Source organism: Sturnira hondurensis, unplaced genomic scaffold (assembly GCF_014824575.4).
Source record: "Sturnira hondurensis isolate 20B ecotype Veracruz unplaced genomic scaffold, ASM1482457v3 Scaffold0005279, whole genome shotgun sequence".
Taxonomy (NCBI): Eukaryota; Metazoa; Chordata; class Mammalia; order Chiroptera; family Phyllostomidae; genus Sturnira; species Sturnira hondurensis.
In genome coordinates this window covers 7,186,522-7,205,362 of record NW_028077910.1, presented here as the reverse complement: position 1 = coordinate 7,205,362, position 18,841 = coordinate 7,186,522, and the positions used below count along the sequence as shown (strand labels likewise).

The following is an 18,841-nucleotide window of genomic DNA, read 5'->3' as shown; positions in this document are numbered from 1 at the left end:
TTGCATAACTTTGTGTATATACCTAAAACTATTGTACACTTTAAATGAATGAATTATACAGTATGTTAATGATGTCACAATGATGCTGTTAAAAAACTAAGGTCATGCTTTCTCTGATAATCATAATTAAAAGTTTTCATCATTCAGAAAATGTGTAAGGTGGTAGATACAAATTATCAATATTTATAGGTTCTTAGTGATGACAAAGCAAGCCATAAGCCTTTTCTGAAAAAAAGTCACCTTCAAAGCATGCTATGAGGCCAATGATAAAGCATTTTTTCAAACTGCCAAGAAATAAAAAAGGTTTTCATGTCTTAACTTATTAAAAGTCTCACTTCCCATATGACATAAATTTCCTTTTCTAGAACGTTATATAATCGTTTAAAATTCTCACAAGCATACTAAATTCCCCATTAATCCAATTAAAATTTCACAGTCTCACTTCAGAAATAGTTTATGTTCCATTGCTAATTCATTCATATTTAATACGCTGATGCAGGTCCCCAATTGCCCCAAACCTTGATACCAAGTCTTCCGATAGAGATTTTTGTTGAGCGTATAATGCAGGTTTTTAACAGTTCAAGAACATACCAGGCTAAGTGTTACAAATAAGTCTTGTGAGTTAAGGTTGTGAGTTAAGGTTGTGAGTTAAGGTTGTGAGTCAATCCCACAACCGTATTTATCATAGCAAAGAAAGTTACTTCTTTGATCATTCCAACCCTTTTAGCATGGGTTAGTGCCGGGACTGGTGCAGGCGCTGGATTCCTGCCACCTATAATTGCAGTATGTGACAGGGCTAAGACCTGTGGAACGTCAGGGACTACGCTACAAGGACGGGCTCCCTATAATTCTTTGTTAGCCAGTTTAACAACAACAAAACGCTGACGGATGGATGGGCGGATTGGGTATTCATAGTGCACTATTCATAATATACAAGGGCTACAAAGGAAGAAAATTCTGTCTTCCGTCGTATTTTCTAGTTGAGTTTCCTCCTTTGTTACATTCTTTTATTACATTTATTATATTGTTTAATTCTTTCCATGAAAGAGGCTATGCCGAGCAGGTAAATAAATTTCTTGTTCCTAAAATAAGCACTGTCTAATTGTGATGATTTATGCACTTGGCAGGGAGGTTTCATCACAGGAAAAAAGTGTAGATTGACTTGAGATGCCCAAGCTGTTGGATTCAGGATTTCCACACCAACGATTCTTGGGGTGCAAGCTGGAGACAGAGCGTCTGGGAGAAAACAGATCGCGCTACACTTAAGGATCCTCACGTCCCAGAATCCCCTGGGGACTCCAAATCCCAGAAACCCGCTCCGGAAATCTACTGGGTTCCCAAATCCGCTCACCATGGGCGCGACCAAGTTAGGAAACTGGGGTGATCCTCGCAGCTTTTGTCACCTACCATTTTCCCTATGGGGGGAGAGCTATAGTTATTAGAACCTTTTCACTCTCTCCGACAGGCCTTCACGGAAGACCGTCTCTCGGTGTACATGATGTGATGGTTTGCCTCTCCCATTCTCTCTCCCCCTTTTCCTTGCCCTCTGTAAGAGTGGTTCATCCGGACATTGAGGCTCCGTGAGTTGGCTCGGAGGTTGCGCCCGCCCTCCCCCGGAATGTGGGCCTTTAGAGCCTGCGAGGTGGGAGGGACCCTGGCTGGGAGGCGTGCTGGCTCCTGGCAGCAGTAGAGGCGGCGGCGGCCGCAGGCTGTGGGAGGAGCCGCGTGGTTCCGGCTGCCGAGGCGAGGCGACCCTTAGGTCCGCGCCGCGGGCGGGGTGGACAGGTAGGGGAGCGGACAGCCGCGGCTCTGGGGGAGGCTCAGTCATCGGAGTGCCCCACCGCGTCCCCAACACCCTCGGCGTCTTGCGTTGCCGCGGGGGAGTAAGGAGATGCCTACCCAGCGGGACAGCACTACCATGTCTCACCCGATCGCAGGCGGCGGCATCGGGGACCATTCTCACCAGGTCCGGGTGAAAGCCTACTACCGCGGGTGAGTGCTTTGGAATAGGGATGGGAGGGGAGGGGGAAGGCCATCTCGACTCGGCCTGTTAGGGGAGAGGGGCTGGAAATGTTGTGGAGGGTTGGTCTGGGGGGCGACTCTTGGGACTCAGGATGGGTGATCGAGTAGTCGGGGGAGGAGCGTGGGGCGCTGGATTGGGGCACCCCCAAGGTGTGGTGCAGGGCGTCTGGGAGTCGCGTGGCTGAGGGTCCAGAGTAGGTTCGGAGGGCGGAGCCTTGGCATAGGGTATGTCCACCTGGTGGCTTCCAGAGAATCGCTTAGTAAGAAATTTACAAGGGTTTACGTCATTAAGTCTGGAAGTATTTGGGGTTGAGAGTTGATTCCGGTCAATGCTTCAGTGAACTAAGTTTGCTATGGACTTAAAAGACAGGACTGCTTCAATCTGGTGGCCCTTTTGATTTCCAACAGGCCTAAAGCCTCTGGCTCTCTAAGTTATAATTGCCTGGAAGAGTTCACGAAGTGTATTTGGATTATGTTCAGGCTGCCAGCAAATTAGACATAGGGGTTATTATTTAAGAGGAGAGTTCATGCGTTTTCAGGGATGTACATTAGATACTTAAGTGTGTCTACAAGATTAGATTGTGGATGTGTAAAGTAAAATTCTGCGAACACTTTTTTGTCATTATTGCTTGAAGGACCATCCCGTAGAGTGAGATAATGCAAGGGGAGAAGAGGACAAGCCTAGGGCACAGCTAGAAAACCTATAATCTTATTAGATTATTAAGATTATTATTAATATTATTATTACCTAAGTTATAACTACTGTGGTTACCAGAAATAATCCATCCCCTCAGATCGTTGTATTAAGTTATATTCTGTAATCAGTCACCTGAAGAGTCCCCTTTCTCTTGAATTTAGTTGTGATTTGAACTTTCTTTGAGATAATTATATTTATGAAAATTAGAAAGGTTAACATGTTAGTGTGAGAATAAAGGTTTGAGACTAAGGGTTAACAGAAAACCCAACTGTTTTGGCGTGTCTTACTGCTTGTCCAAGCAGAAGTAAATTGCTTTAAAACACTCAAGCACTAGAAGGTTGAAATTGCAAAGCGTACTTTTACATTCCTGAAAGGATTAGTGAAGATAGTGAACTTTTAAAATGCCTCTAGTTTTGATTTCAAAGAAAATATAAGCCCCCAGTTGTCTTACTGATTTGGCATAAAGACATATTAGTTTAGTTTTGGCTTCCATGACCTGTTGTGTATTAGCTTGACTGTATTCAGAGGAGTTTACAGGTGTTATTTTGAACAGTATTAGTGTCTTTTCTTAAATTGATCAAGGAGGTCTTGATTTTAGAACAGTATCAAGAACTGTGTGCAGGTTTTCTTAAACAGTTGTAGTTGTCACAGTGGACTTGAGAATGGTCAGCTATGACCTTTGCACTATGGGAAAAAGCTTTGCTTCCTTTATCTTACCTTTAATTTGATAAATGAAATATTTCACTTTAGAGTGTTCCATTTTTTAAAGGCAACAGGCCATGAGTTGTTTGGTACAAAGAATGAAATATACTACCTGCTTTTTTAAGGTATCTGATTATTGACAGCTTAAAAACTAGATTAAGAAATGAATATACACACATGGTAGAAAAGTGTAAATTGTACAGATATAAAATAAGAAATGTTCCCCATCCCACTCTCCCAACCTCCAGAGTTAACTGCTGATGACAGTCTGTATTTCTGGTTCTTCTGGAGGTTGCCTTTATTATTTTAAAAGTTCTAGTTCTGTTTAGTGGTTTATTAACTTTAGATAATATCTTTTGATACTCTGAAAGATGAGAAAGTGGATGTACTTTTACTTTTTATCGTCCTGGTGCCTTTTTGATTGCTAATTTATTATTATTTTTTGTTCTCTAGTTTACCTTTACGACTTTAAATAATATAAATTCCTGACCTATTAAATTTAGATAGCTTTCAATGATTCCAACTATGAAAATTGGAGAAACTAGTGTTTCTTTCTTTGTTCCCATTTTTATTAGTCTAACAAACGTAAATAGGCCTAATCGGTAAATTAAAATCATTGTAATTTTCTCATTTGGAAAGAAATCAAAGTCTGCTGTACTTTAGAAATGTATTATATTTTCTTGGCTTATTGCTTCAATTATTTTTTTTAAAAGAGAATAAGGCCATATAACCTTTTTAATGCATGACTAAAATTTCTCTGACATTCAAGTTAACGTTTTCTTTGTTTTAAAAAAGTATGAATTTTTGCTTAGGAATGAAAGAACCCCTTGCCTTTTAGTGCTTTTAATTCAATGGAAGCTTTCTAGTGGTGCCTCATTTTAAGCCTTGTTTAAAGACATCAGCACTCTAAGTTGTACCAATTTCTGTCCTCTGAAATTAGATCTGTAAAGATTATATGTTTATGAACAATAGTCTAAACCGATGGTTATGATATTGCAGTCAGCTGCTCATTACTTTAGATGAAACTAAAATGAGTCACCAATAAGAAGAGTTAATAAACAGGTTGGCTAACTAGAACACCTACCTGATTTTAAAATAGAAAATCCTTTCTTTTTATCAAGAAATGTAAAGACAATCTGCACTGGAAAAAAAATAATTTTCCTTTGGATCTGAATGGCTGTTATCGAAGAGTTTTTCTTTTACTTCCTTCTAATAATATTTCTTTACAGTGAGAGTTGAATCTCTAATTAGCATTTCATGAATAAATTGCCCTCTCCTTTCAAAGATGTGTACTTGTATAGTGTTTTCACTCTGTTAAATTTGTTTTTGTGCAAATGTGATGTCTCCTAGATGTAACAGACATTTAATTAGATTTTTTCTAGTTTTTAAGCAGGAGATTAATAGCACTGAGAATCTGATTTAATTGGAGACCACCTCGGGGTGCCTGTCTTAGAGCCTGGACCCTTCTTTCCTTGCCACCGGAGCTTGTCAGTGACTGGCCTTCCTTCCTTAATCATTACCTAGTGGTGTCAGTTTGAAGGAAGAGAAACAGGTTTTGTTGGTTAGTGATAGATTGCCATTGGATGTGATTATCCTTATATAAAGTCACTTGATATTTTGGAATCAGATTTAACAAGGAAATGTGTAGACTGCTCAGTTCTTTGCATTGTAAGTGTATGGGAAATTTGCAAAAAACTTGTAAAATAGGCTTTTTAAACCACTGCTGTTGAGCAGTTATAACAATCCAGAGGATCCTCTGTATTCACATCTACTCATAAAAAGATCATTAACTCATTGCACATTTGGAATGTATAGCTGGCTCAGTGAAGAAATGGGCCGGGTTTTTTTCACTGTTAACAAGTCTTGGCAAGACTTGTTTTTAAAAGCATTGCAAAATAATTTTAGTGATATACTTCAGTGGTGGTTCAAAGGAAATAAAAATAATATATTGAGTTGAGAGTCGAGGGAATGTTCTGGTCCTGGAGCTTGAGGGGTGGTATCTAACCATAGGGCAGTTGATCCATAGCTTTACTAGAGGGAGAGAAAGGACATGGTGGCCTAGTGCCAAAAACCCAAACCAGAACAAGCCTCTCAGAAATTTGAATTACATTATATGAGATAAATTGCTTGTTGTTAGCAGTGAGAACCGATGCTGAAGAACTGAGGGGGAGGCTGGTGAAACCAGGACCGACTGTGTGCAAATTGAAGGTCTGATGAAGCAGGGGAGAAAGAAGCAGTTCTCTACAGAAGAATTCTCCCTGGAGGTCAGGTCCATGATAGTTTTCTAATACAACTCTCAGACCTCTTTTTAAGGTGGCTTGAATGTTTGTTTTTTATGATTGAAATGAGCCCAGTTAAAGCATGAATTTTAAAAATTCCAGTCTTGCTTCTGATTTCACCTACTACTTAAGTGCGTTTAAACTCAGTGTAAGAAATAACCTGCTATAAGCCAGGCACATGGTACTAGGGTGAGCACAGAGGATGTAGAGGTGGATAATACAAGGCTTTGCCCCTGAGGAACTAAGAAACTCGTAGGAGGAGACATAGAGTTAATTAAGGGTTGTGTGTGTGCGTGTGTAAGGTACTTGCAGGGATGAATATTGGGGAGGAGTTTGAGGTGAGTGAGCCCTTCCTGGAGAATGAAATCTGTGAGGCTTTAGATGGATGTTGATGTTGGGTGGGGCGTCATTCCAGGCATTGCACAACTGCATGATGTGTTTGGGGATCTAAGGGCAGTTTAGTTGTTTAGTCCTATACGCATTCCTTATTAGGGCATAAAGTGTGAAGTGGGCACTGATGAGACGTGAGGCTAATAAGACGGTTCACAGGCACTAGTTCATGAAGACTCTTGAAAATCATACTGCAGGCTTCAGACTTTTTCTCACTGGTGAAGATTTTGAGTACACAAGATCAGATTTTTGTTTTTAGAAAGATCAGTCTTGGAACCTGGAGATGAATTGCCATGGATAAGACTAATTAGGAGGCCTTGGAAGTAGTCCAGGTGATAACATTCTGAGGAGATGGAAAAGGGGATCTAGATTCAGTGGTAATTTTAGGGGGTAGAATCAATATGAATCAGAGACTGATGGCCTATGGGGAAGAGAGAGGGGGCCTGCAATTCATAAGTCTCTTATTTGAGGGAGCCTAGGGATTATAGAAGGAAGAGATTTATGGGAGAAGGTAATTAATTACCTGGAACAAGTAACTGAATTTTGAGCTCATGGTACTTTGAAGGCATCCAGGGAGAAATGTTTGGAATTACTGAACAATCACTGTGTGCATGTACACAGTGCACTGTGCATGATGGCTAACCCTGTGCGGGAATGTGGCTGAGAATGATGCTAGGAACAAAAATTCCACCCTACAGTGGTCTGTTGTAGATCATAAAGGCAAGGCACTAAAACTAAAATTTTAAAATGCAGAAATACATAAAGTTCCCCACTTCGTAGGGTAGCCACTGATAATAGTTTGAGATATTCTATATCATATCAATTTAAATATGTATATATATTTGTTTATTTTTCCAGTAAATGGGTACATATTTTTCACATGTTTCTGCAGTTGATTTTTTTTCATTTATAATCATCTTTGCATGTCATGGTAGACAGATAAACAGATACACATGTGCATATAGATGGGTAATAGATACACCTGCCTTTTTCTTTATAATTGATACATAGTGTTCCTCAGTATTGTTGTACCATCATTTATTTAACCTTTTTCCTGATTGATGAACACATAAGATTGCTTTCATTAAATCTCTGTTTCAAATCATGCTGACAGAACATTCTTATATTTACTGTATATTCTTACAAACATGGTCAAAGATGTGCCTGCTTTAAAAGTGATATTGTCCTCCAAAAACTTAGGAATTTATATTCCCAGCAACTGTGCGGGTGAAGCATTTCCTTATGCTCCCACTTAATGTTACTGGTCTTTTAAATTTTTGCAAATAAGTTTGGCAAAAAATGCTTTTTTTAATCAAGTGTCTTTTTATACATAATAGATTATTTGCATTTCTTCTTTGGGTTGTCTAGTCATGTCTTTGCCCATTTTTTTCTTGGATTCTTTTTCTTTTAAAAAATTATTTCTTCAAAGGGACATTGGCTTGTCTGTTTGAAAAGTTGCCAGCCTTTCTCTAACTTGTTGGTTGTCTGGAGCTTATAATTTTTATTTAAATCTGTCTTTTTCTTTATGGCTTCTGTGTTTGGTCTTTTAAGTCACATGTATTTCTCATCTTAAAATACTGTATTTTTCTTTTATGAATTATGCTGCTTAAGTGATTTTTTTCAGTAATTCTGGTATTTTGGGGGTTTAGTTATTTGTGGTAGCCTGATAAAACTTAATTTTTTCCCCGAAATGTATTCTACTAATACTAATGCTGAATAGGTTGCTATTTTACTTTAATTTGAAATGACAAGTTTGTTATATACATATACTACATTTTTCAGAGAGGCATAAGTACTTTCTTTTTATTTTTCATTGATTTTTGGTGAGATATCTGTTTTGCCAAACATCAAACCAAACATAATTGGTTTGATTATTATATTATTATTACAGTTAATTTTGATACATGTTTTGGAAAGACCCATTTCATTAATTTTCAATGTCCGGATTTTCTTGGCCATTCTTGTATATTTTCAATTCCAGATGATTTTTTGAAGGTTTTTGTAGGTTCCTCCCCCAAAAATCTTATTGGCATTGGAATTACATTAAATGTATAGATTAATTTGAAAACTGCTAGTTTTATAATATTCAGCCTTGCCTTACAAGTATATGGTTTTAATACCTATTATTTTTTTCATGTTTTGCAGTAAGGTTCTTTTCCCATAGGTCTTGCACATTTCCTGTTAAGTTTATTCTTAGGTATTTATAATACTGTTGGTTTTATAAATTTCTGTTGTTTTTATTCTATTTTATTATATATACCATCTATTTTTGAATGTTTAAGTCAAACTGGCCACCTTATTAGTTCTATTAATTTCTTTTCTTAAAATTTTATTTATTTATTTTTAGACAGGGGGAAGGGTGGGAGAAAGAGAGACAGAGAAATATCAATGTGTGGTTGACTCTCATACACCCACTACTGGGGACCTGGACCACAACCCAGGCATGTGCCCTGACTGGGAATTGAACCTGCGACCCTTTGGTTCACAGGCCAGCACTCAGTCCACTGAACCACACCAAACAGGGCATAGTTGTATTAATTTCTTAGTTAACTGTCTTAGAATTTACAGGTAAATAATGTCATCTGCAAATAATGGTTTTGCCTTTTCCTTTCTATGTATCTCATTTTTTCAGGGTTTTTTATTTTTATTTTTTAATATATTTTATTGATTATGCCATTACAGTTGTCCCATTTTTCCCCCTTCATTCCCCTCCACCCTGCACACTCCCTCCCCCCACATTCCCCCCTTTAGTTCATGTCTACGTGTCGTAAGTTTTTTAGCTTCTACATTTCCCACACTACTCTTGCCCTCCCCCTATCGCCTATTTTCTCCCCACCATCTATGCTACTTATTCTCTGTACCTTCTCCTCCCTTCTCCTCCTCCCACTCCCCTGTTGCTAACCTTCCATGTGAACTCCATGTCTGTGGCTCCGCTCCTGTTTCAGCTGTCCTCTTAGTTTGCTTTTGTTTTAGGTGTGGTTGTTAATAACTGTGAGTATGCTGTCCTTTCACTGTTCATATTTTTCATCTTCTTTTTCTTAGATGAGTCCCTTTAACATTTCATATAATAAGGGCTGGGTGATGATGAACTCCTTGAACTTGACCTTATCTGAGAAGCACTTTATTTGCCTTTCCATTCTGAATGAAAGCTTTGCTGGATAGAGCAATCTTGGTTGTAGGTCTTTGGATTTCATGACTTGGAATATTTCTCTCCAGCCCCTTCTTGCCTATAAGGTCTCTTGAGAAATCAGCTGACAGTGATGGGAACTCCTTTGTAGGTGACTGTCCCCTTATCTCTTGCTGCTTCTAGAATTCTCTCCTTCACTTTAATTTTGGGTAATGTAATTATGATGTGCCTTGGTGTGTTCCTTCTTAGGTCCAGCTTCTTTGGGACTCTCTGAGCTTCTTGGATTTCCTGGAAGTCTATTTCTTTTGCCAGATTGGGGAAGTTCTCTTTTATTATTTGTTCAAATAAGTTTTCCACTCATGGTTGTTCCTCTTCACCTTCTGGTACCCCTATAATTTGGATGTTGGAATGTTTAAAGATGTCCTGGAGATTCCTAAGCCTCTTCTCATTTTTTGAATTCTTGTTTCTTCATTCTTTTCTGTTTGGTTGTTTCTTTCTTCCTTCTGGTCCACTCCATTGATTTGAGTCCCAGTTTTCTTTCCATCACTATTGTTTCCCTGTGCATTTTCCTTCATTTCATTTAGTGTAACCTTCACTTTTTTATCGAATTTGTGACTAAAATCAACCAGTTCTGTGAGAATCCTGATCACCAGTGTTTTGAAATGTGCATCTGATAGGTTGGCTCTCTCTTGATCCCTTAAAAGTATTGGCTCTGGGGCTTTGATTTGTTCTTCCACTTGAACCATAATGTTTGGTCTGTTTGCGCCTGTTACGTATGAGGGGCAGAGGCTTAGGTGTTCATCAGGGTGGGGCAACCCAGCTCCTGGGTTGTGACACTGTATGTGGGGGCAGGGTCAGAGAGGGAGCAATGACACTTGCTCTGCTCTCTCTTGGATTTCCATCCCCTCTGCCACTTCCTACAAGCAAATTGGGCCTTTCTGGTGCTGGTTCCCAGTTGGGTGGGCTTGTGTACATTTTAGGGCCTTGTGGGGGTCTCCAACAAACTCTCCTGTGAGGCTGGGAGTATCTCCTGGCACCTTAACCTCCACAAGTTTTTCAATCAGTGCTTTTCGGTTTTATTTCCTGTTCCTGGGGCCCTGGATTGTGTGGTTTGTCTCACTGCCCATTTTTTGCCTGGTTTATCTGCACGCAAATGTGTGTCTGAGGTCAGCCAACTGCCTTGCGTGCCTCACTGGGTTTGCTCATTTCTTTCCTGAACCTGGTTTTGCCAACCACTGCCTTTTTCTGTCGGGACCCCTCTCTGCCCCTCTTACTGGTCTGGACGAATGGTTCATTGTTGGACAACCATACAGTTCAATTTTCTGTCGGTTCTGGTTGTGTTTTTGTTTCTAAATCTTTGTTGGCTTTAAATTTGGTTGTCTGAGGAGGCACAGTGTTTCCACCTATGCCTCCATCGTGGCCGGAGGTCCTCATTTATTTTTCTTATCTGAACTATTTGGCTAGGTTTTCCAGATTGTTGAATTTTAACAGTGATCACTTATTTAATGAAATATGATCAATAGTTAGAAAAATGTAATAAATTATCTTCAAAGATACTCAGTTTCCTTTTTGCCTTTGAATTATGTTAAAGAGCATGGGAACTAATTTTTGTGATGTACTGACATGTTCCAGGAACTGTGATACATGCTTTAAACTTATTTTCATTGAATCTGCAGAGGTAGATATCATTATCTCTATTTCATGGATGACGCCTCAAAGCTTAGTAAGCCGCAATACCAAGCCGAGTCTTGCCCCTCAGGGGAGCTTCTCTTTTCCCTTTCACTGTACTGGCAGGGTTTTCTTAGGATTCCTTCTTTGTTTTGTCAGATTAATATTTCACAGTTTTGAGTCAGTTTTCTATCTCCTTGATTATTAAGAATGGAAGTTGCTTTATGGCTTTTTATAATTAACAAGTAATTTGAGGGGTGATACTTTGAGATTATATGTATATTCTATTCCTTCAAAACCTTTTACCTGATGGTTTTACCATCCATGGATAATCCTGCCTAAATCTGTTATATTAGTGATTTCAAAGAAGACTTATTTTTGATTATACATTTAATTTAGGAGAAAAGCTTAATGTTGAGATAGTGGAAGGGCTGAATGTGGTTCTTTTAGTTTATTTCTAAAAGCAATTAATTCTAAGGAAGAACTTTGTATTCTGTGTTTTAGAACATAGGACATAATGCTCAAAGCAATTTGTCTTCTGAAGCCCGATAGCAAAATTAAAAATGCTTTTTTCATTTTTAAAAAAAATTCAGCTAAAACCGTATCTCAATTTGTCATTTTGGGAATCTTCGTGGTGAAGCAGGCTATTCTGATGAAAACCAGTGATAGGAGGTAATTTATGCTAACACTGAAGTTAAAACAAGAAAAAAAAGTCTTCATGCATAATTTGTTTTACACCTTTAAAATGTAGTATCTTTATTTTGTAGCTCATTTTTAGCTTTGGTACTGTGATAAGGATCTGGTGATTATGGAATGTACGAATGTGGTGTTTTCCTAGTTCCTTACAGAAGTGTTTGTATAAGACTCCCTTAAATGTTTTAGTTCCTGGAACTTAAGGAGTGGCAGTCGATAGAGTACTACTCCTTCATTAAGTCCCTTTGAGAAGTATGTACTTGTATTTTCTAAGGATTACTCAGATGTTTAAAAAATATTTGTATGCTCTACCCTGGCCAGGTGGCTCAGTTTGTCAGAGCATCATTCCATGCTGCAAAGGTTTGCAGTTCGATTCCTAGTTGGAGCACACACTAGGTTGCAGGTTGGATCCCTGGTCAGGGGCATGTGGGAGGCAACTGATCATTGATGTTTCTCTCTTTCTCTCTCCCTTTCTCTAAAAATCAATAAACGTATCCTCATGTGAGGATTAAAACTTTTTTTAATTTGTAAAAAACTAAAATAAAAAAAATGTTTGTATGTTCTGATATTTTTTAGGTCTTGAAAAATAAGATTTTTGAAAACTCCATATGGTTTATAGACATGCATACATATATGTTAATTTTAACTCCACGTGGGCCTTAATAAGAAAGTCATAGTTTGAGGATGTCTGATCCTAACTGATTTCTTCCCCTTGGCTTTCAAAAATGATAATGTCACACTTATTTTTTGCCAAAGAAATTCTGCGGGAGCCTTTTTTCTCTTCCGGTTTAATCTAAAATACATTTCCCCCAGCCCTTACCCCCTTATACTAGTAATCTTGAGAGTATTTTGAAAGGAAAATTGCTTTAAGGTAAGTAAATTTTCTTTAATGTCATTAGAAGAAGTAACTGTTTTCTATTTTTTATTTTTTTAATAAACTTTAAAAATATTTAAATAACTTTATAGACATTATTAAAATTTTGTTTTCTATTATATTTATTTTATGAGAAAGTTAATTTTATAATCGTCGCTTTACATGGTATAAAAACAAATAATAATCTATACCATTAAGAAGGGTCTAAGTACAAAGTCCATCTTTCCATCTCTAGTCTTGCCCCAGTTCCCAGTTCCACTACCCAGAATTATCTTTTTTTAAATTTGTATTTTACTTAATCTTTATTGTATTTTTTCTTTTTTTTTGTTTTTGTATTTTTTCCCATTATTTTTTAGTCCCCTTACACCTGCAACCCCCAGCAATCACCACATTGTTGTCCATGAGACTTTTTTCCTTTTTGCTCACTCCCTCCACCCCATAACCTCCCCAATCTCACTAATTGTCATCCTGCTCTCTATGAGTCTTTCGATACATTGCTTGTTAGTTCAATTTGTTCCTTACATTTCACATATGAGTGAAATTATATGGTATTTGTCTTTCTCTGACAGGCGTATTTCACTTAACGTGATGTTCTCCAGGTCCATCCATACTGTTACAAAGGATAAATTATTCTTCTATCTTGAGGCATCTCATCCTGAACTCTCTCATCCTTTCTAGACTGCTGCTTGTGCCTTTTTTTGTTCCAAAGACTTTGATAAGTTGTCATTTCAGTGGACCCTTAGGATAAAGATATATGTTCTCTCTACCATGTTAAACCAGAAGCATCTCTGTGTTGCTTTTATTTTTCATTTATTTTTAAAAAGATTTATTTACTTATTTTTAGAGAGAGGGGAAGAAAGGGAGAAGGAGAGGGAGAGGAACATCAATGTGTGAAGGAAATTTCCCTCTCTTGCCTCTCACTTATGCTCAAGCCAGGGGTGGTCCTGCAACCCAGGAATGTGCCTTGACAGGGAATCGAACCAGCAACCTTTCACTTTTCAGGTCAGCACCTAACCAACTGAGCCACATCAATCAGGGCCTGTGTGTTGCTTTTAGAAGGTTAGATTATTTTTATCTCTAATGAGGTTTCACTTACATGAATATATATATTTTTAGAATTTGTTAAACGCATATAGAGTATGCTATATGCTAGGCACTATTCTAAGTGTTATAAATATTGATTCACTTAATCCATTAAATCTTTATAATACCAGATGAAATATTATTATTCCTATTTTATAGATGAGAAAATTGAGCCACAAACAAGTTAGGTATCTCACTTAAGGTTACACAGCCGGTAAAGCACCCTGGCTTTAGTTCTCATGGTCTTTACCATTTACTTTGGCTGCCTTTCTCCTTTCTGGAATTCTTTGTATTTTTACATTCCCCTACTTTCTTTAGAGCTCAACATGTGACACCTGGATGTCCACTCTGCTTTAGGTGTTTAGGACCAGACACTGCTTTAGGTATTGGCCATACAGAAGTGAGCAGAACACAGTACCTGCTGTCAATGGATTTTACATTGAGTTGAGGGAGACATAAAATATGTATAATTTATGTATGCTGGTAATGTATTTTCTCTGAAAAGAAATTAACTAGCTTCAAGTACTACAGTAGACTAATTTAATTTCCAAAGCAAGGATTACGTTTTTCATTAGGCAGTCCCTTAAAGGTGTGATTGACTGTATCCATTATGGTTTTGTAAAAAAAAATCATCTGATAATAGCTGCTGTGGAAAGTGGTGTCTCAGATTAGCATGAAGGAGGCTTATTTGGGAGTGCTCTTGGAATCCACAGCTATGTAAGAAAAGGGAAGGGAAGGAAGCAAGCTTTGGAAAGAATCAAGATGCTCTGAAGTCTCAACAGAAACTTCAGCTGACCCTCCAGGAATGAATTCTGAGGATGAGTTCACACTTCAGAGCTTTCCCCAGTCACATCTAAGACCTTTATACTCCCACATCAAATGAGTCACTTGTTGTGGGCTGTTTCTAGGAAGGGGTTGTGGCCCTATATGAGGAGTGAAGTCACTGAAGGAGGCTGGCACCTGGGGGATTGTCTGCTGGTAATGCTCCTAGCAGCTGGTATAATAAATGTTCCATTGCTAATGGGTGATTCTGGGGGTGGGTGGGGAGGGGGAAGGTCAGATTAAAGCACTCACCATGAGAGTCATTAGGAGATTTGGATTTAAATCCATATTCTGTTATTATTTTCTAACTGTGAGACTCTGGTAAATATTCTAGAGTTGAAAACATTTTGCTTTTAAATTGGTAAAGTAGTATTAGTTTGTCTAGTTTGATGGTTATTTTGAAGGTTATGTAAGGTAAAGTTTGTTTAAACATCTGGAACGTACTCAGTATTCTTTAAAAATGTTTATAGGCAATAGAAACATAAATAGTGATATTTCCTTGTCATAAGAGCATTTTCTAGAAGATGGGTTTTCTCCTAGCAAGTATTTCTTTTACATTTAGTTAAGAAATATTTGAGTCCTAAGTATGTCAATAGTTATGTGAATATATGTCAAAGTCCAAAATTTTTGTCTTCCAGTTGTTTACAATGTAGTTGGGGGTGTGTTATCGGCACACGATGAGTTAGGTAACAAAAGGTGGAACATTAGGTACATGTTGGACAGGTTTAGAGTATAGGCTAGTGGGCTTGTTCGGTTGAATAAAGTTTAATGGAAGTTGATGTTAATGTGCCTGTTTAGATGGACGCCTCCCCCCCCCCCCCTATACACTGAACCTTAAACTGAGGAAGATTAAAGCTTGGGTCATCAAGGCCTTGTGTGTAAGGACTGTGGTAAACCATATGTCTGCAGCAGAGTGTTTGTGCTGGGAATGATGGAGTACAATTGAGAATAGAAATTAGTACCAGATTATCAAGAGTCTTAAATACCATACAGAGAGTTGGAATTACAGATTTAGGAGACCCCTACATAGAGATAATAGTTGAAACATTAATGTGGAGTAGATTTCAGAGAGAAAGAAAGAGAGAACGAATAAGTGAATGAATGAATATGAGAGTTGGGGTAAAGGATGTCTTGTGATTGAAGACAAAAGGAGACTTAAGTGTTCAGGATAGTAGAAAGAGAGCCAGAGAAGCATACTGCGATGAAAGCGAGAGGCAGGGGCAGACAATCATGAGATGCTTAGGAGGAGAGTGATTATCAAGAAAAGGCCATTCAGTCTCTATGCTTGGCTCTCTGTTTACTTTCAGTAGCCCCTAAGATTGCAGTTTTAATTTTTTTTGCAGATGACTAAATTTTTTAATTTCTTATTTCCTGCTCTATGTTCCAAGTAACCTGTGTTTGTTCACAGTTCTTAACACAGTGTCATTTTCTTTGTTTCCTCAAAAAATAACTTACCAAGGAATTATTCTGTGCTAGGCATTATATTGGCCACTAGGAATATAATGAACTTTTACCAAGATGACATTCTAGATAGGGCAAGTGATAGACTTTGAACATTGGTTTATCTGTCAGGTGGTAGAAGAGGTAGCCAGGGCCAGTTCACAGGGACTTGTAGGCTGCTAGAGACTTGGATTTCACTCTGTAGGAGATACGAAAGGCATTTGTTGAGGAGTTTAAAACAGAAGAAGGACATAAACTACATGCATTTTTGGAAAAGCGTTCATTTTTAGAACAGTGTGACACAGAGATCATTATATGTGTTAAATTTGAGTCATTCCATCTGTTTAACGTACGGTACCTTTGGAAGGATGACTGTGACTGGCTACTGCATTACATCATGTGGAGGCTTCTCGTGGTTCCTTGCAGGAAACCCCAGGCTTCTTCTCTAAAATGTTCTGTTCCAGTTTAAGTGTTATCAGGAGAAGTAGCTAAGTGGACTTACATACAGTTTTTGCACATTTATGTCTATTTTTATGTTTGGGGGGGCATCTCCCTTAAAATATGAATCATTAAAAAACCAATTTTGACAGATGGGAATTTTTTTGGAAGAAGGTGAACACGAAGGTGTGAGACCTAAAAAAATCATGCTAGAGAAGGAATGGTCAATCGTCTTATGGGGGTTAACCTGTGGAAGTTAGGGCTGAGAAAGGACATGACAGATCTTTGTCAAATTATTGAAGGGCCATCTCTTGTTCGAAGTGTAGACCTTTGGGGAGAAAGAGATCTGGCACTAGTAATTGCAACTGTTTTCTGTTAAATATAAGGCAGAAGCTATTCATCTAGGGAGTGCAATGCCTAATAAAAGTGATCTTCTGAAGATGAACATTAAAGCGAGGGCGAGACTACCATCTGTGAGAGTAGTTAGGTGGAGATTAAATTGAGGCTTCTCACCAATTTAATTTTACTTGACAGCGTGAGTTTGCTGGGAGCAGTACATGCTGACGCTCACACGAAATACCTGAAGCCCATCCAATTGTCTGGCATCAGCACTGTGTGGAGTGTTACTCATTTTAGTCATTCTCAGACTTAGACACCCTTTCTTTTTCAGGGATATCATGATCACACATTTTGAACCATCCATCTCCTTTGAGGGCCTTTGCAGTGAGGTTCGAGACATGTGTTCTTTTGACAATGAGCAACTTTTCACCATGAAATGGATCGATGAGGAAGGTGAGTGGTAAAGAGAGAGCTCCAAGGGTAAGCATTCGCTGTAAGATACTGTTCTGTCATTTGTTTTAAAAATATAGTAGAAGTCCTAATCTATTTAAGGGGGAAAAAGGTATACCAGAAATTTGATGCCATTCTTGTTTTTCTTTATTTAAATTGAAAGAAACCAAAGGATATGATGTTTGTTTTTCCCTTTTTACCCTAAAATACAGTGAAATTAGTGTAACCTTTTTTCCAGCAATAAGAAAACTTGTCATCAAATAGTGTTACATTTAACTTTAAATTTGAATGTGTTGTCTTATATTTTAACAGACCTTCAATAATTTGACAGTGGGTTTTTTTTTACTGAATATTACTTTAAAGAAAATGTAATGGAACAAAAGTATTGTGACAAACATTCTTTGAGAGATGGTGGCAGAAACTCTGTACCTTTGTGACTTGTACTCAGGAAGCATTTATTGAATATCTGTGTACCAAGGATAGTATTGTCTACCTCCGGACACAGAGTCTCATAGGGAGGTGTTCATAGGAATAACAAATGTGGTAAGTTCAGCATAAATGCACAGGGGCCTTGGAATACAAAAGAAGCAGTGTCTAATATGGCTGAAGTATCTGTGTTGTTTGAACTACACTATAACAAAGGGTAAAAGTTTTTTAATTGGAGGAGGTGAGGGGGAAACCATTTGCAATGAAGAGTAAAATATAAAAAGGCGCAGAGGTATAAAGAACATGGCATGTGGGGAAAAGCAGCACTTCACTGAAAGTGTGGAGAGTGGTGAGGTATGTGGTCTGTGGGACTTGCTGGAAAGGGAATCTCAGGCCCCATCACAAACCACTGAATCAGAATCTTCATTTTAACAGAATCTACAGATGAGTTGCATGGATATTAAATGTTGAGAGGCTTGGAACTCTGCAGGCTTTGCAAACCACATTAGACTTTATTTTGTATGATGGAATGTCATCGAAGTGTAGTTAAAAGATACCCTGATATAATAGTTTGTATCATGGTTTTCTGTTAATTATAATATGAATGGAATTTCACTTTGAGGAATGTCATTATAATATTTAGCTCAATATTTGGGGCCATTTCTATGTTCCCTCATATGAAGACCCCTGGGAAGATCGGATCTTAGCTCCAAGCTACAGATAAGTTCATACCCATTTTCACTTTTTAAAGACATTTTTAAAGTTTCTCTAAAGTAATCTATGTTCACTGTTGTGGGAAAAAATTAGCACAAATGTTTATGAAATTTAGACATCTTTGCTCTTTTGTTTCTCTCCTCCCTCACCAATCCCAGTCCTAAAAGAGGAAACCACTGGTAACCACTGGCATTGAAAATACGATATTTTCCATACACAAATTTGTGTATGCTTACATACACAAATTACATATTTGTGTAAGCATACATACACAAATATGCTTATTTCTGTGCATTGTTGATAAGCACACCTTTTTTAAACAAAATGATTGTATCATATACAAACTGTTAATCAATATATTCCTTTTATATAGTGTATTGGACGTTTTTTCATTTCACTGTGCATCAGTTTTCACCATTACCTTTTTAAACACTGCATAGTATTTCATAGTGCAGATATTTAATGCTTTATTTATTTAATCCCTTATTGTTGGACATTGGGATTATTCCCAGTTTTTTACTACATTGAGCAGTATGTGACACATGTTTCTGTATGTAGTTTCATGTTATTGTATGGGACTCTGTGTAGCAAATTCACAGAATATGCACAGCATAAATTTGGTAGGCAGTAACAGTTTGCTGCCACTTCATGGCACAGCTACACTGGATGAGAGCATC

The 18,841-nt window shown here is 37.9% G+C and overlaps 1 protein-coding gene across 1 annotated transcript in view; it reads left to right on the top strand.

Annotated features, from left to right (window-relative positions):
• The first annotated feature begins 1,631 nt into the window (after positions 1-1,631).
• PRKCI (protein kinase C iota) overlaps positions 1,632-18,841 on the top strand; it is a 62,752-nt gene continuing 45,542 nt past the window's right edge. The window contains exons 1-2 of the mRNA XM_037046541.1: positions 1,632-1,992; positions 16,906-17,027. Coding sequence (XP_036902436.1) covers positions 1,892-1,992; positions 16,906-17,027 — 223 coding nt within the window. The 5' untranslated portion in view covers positions 1,632-1,891. The remainder of the gene's footprint in view (positions 1,993-16,905; positions 17,028-18,841) is intronic.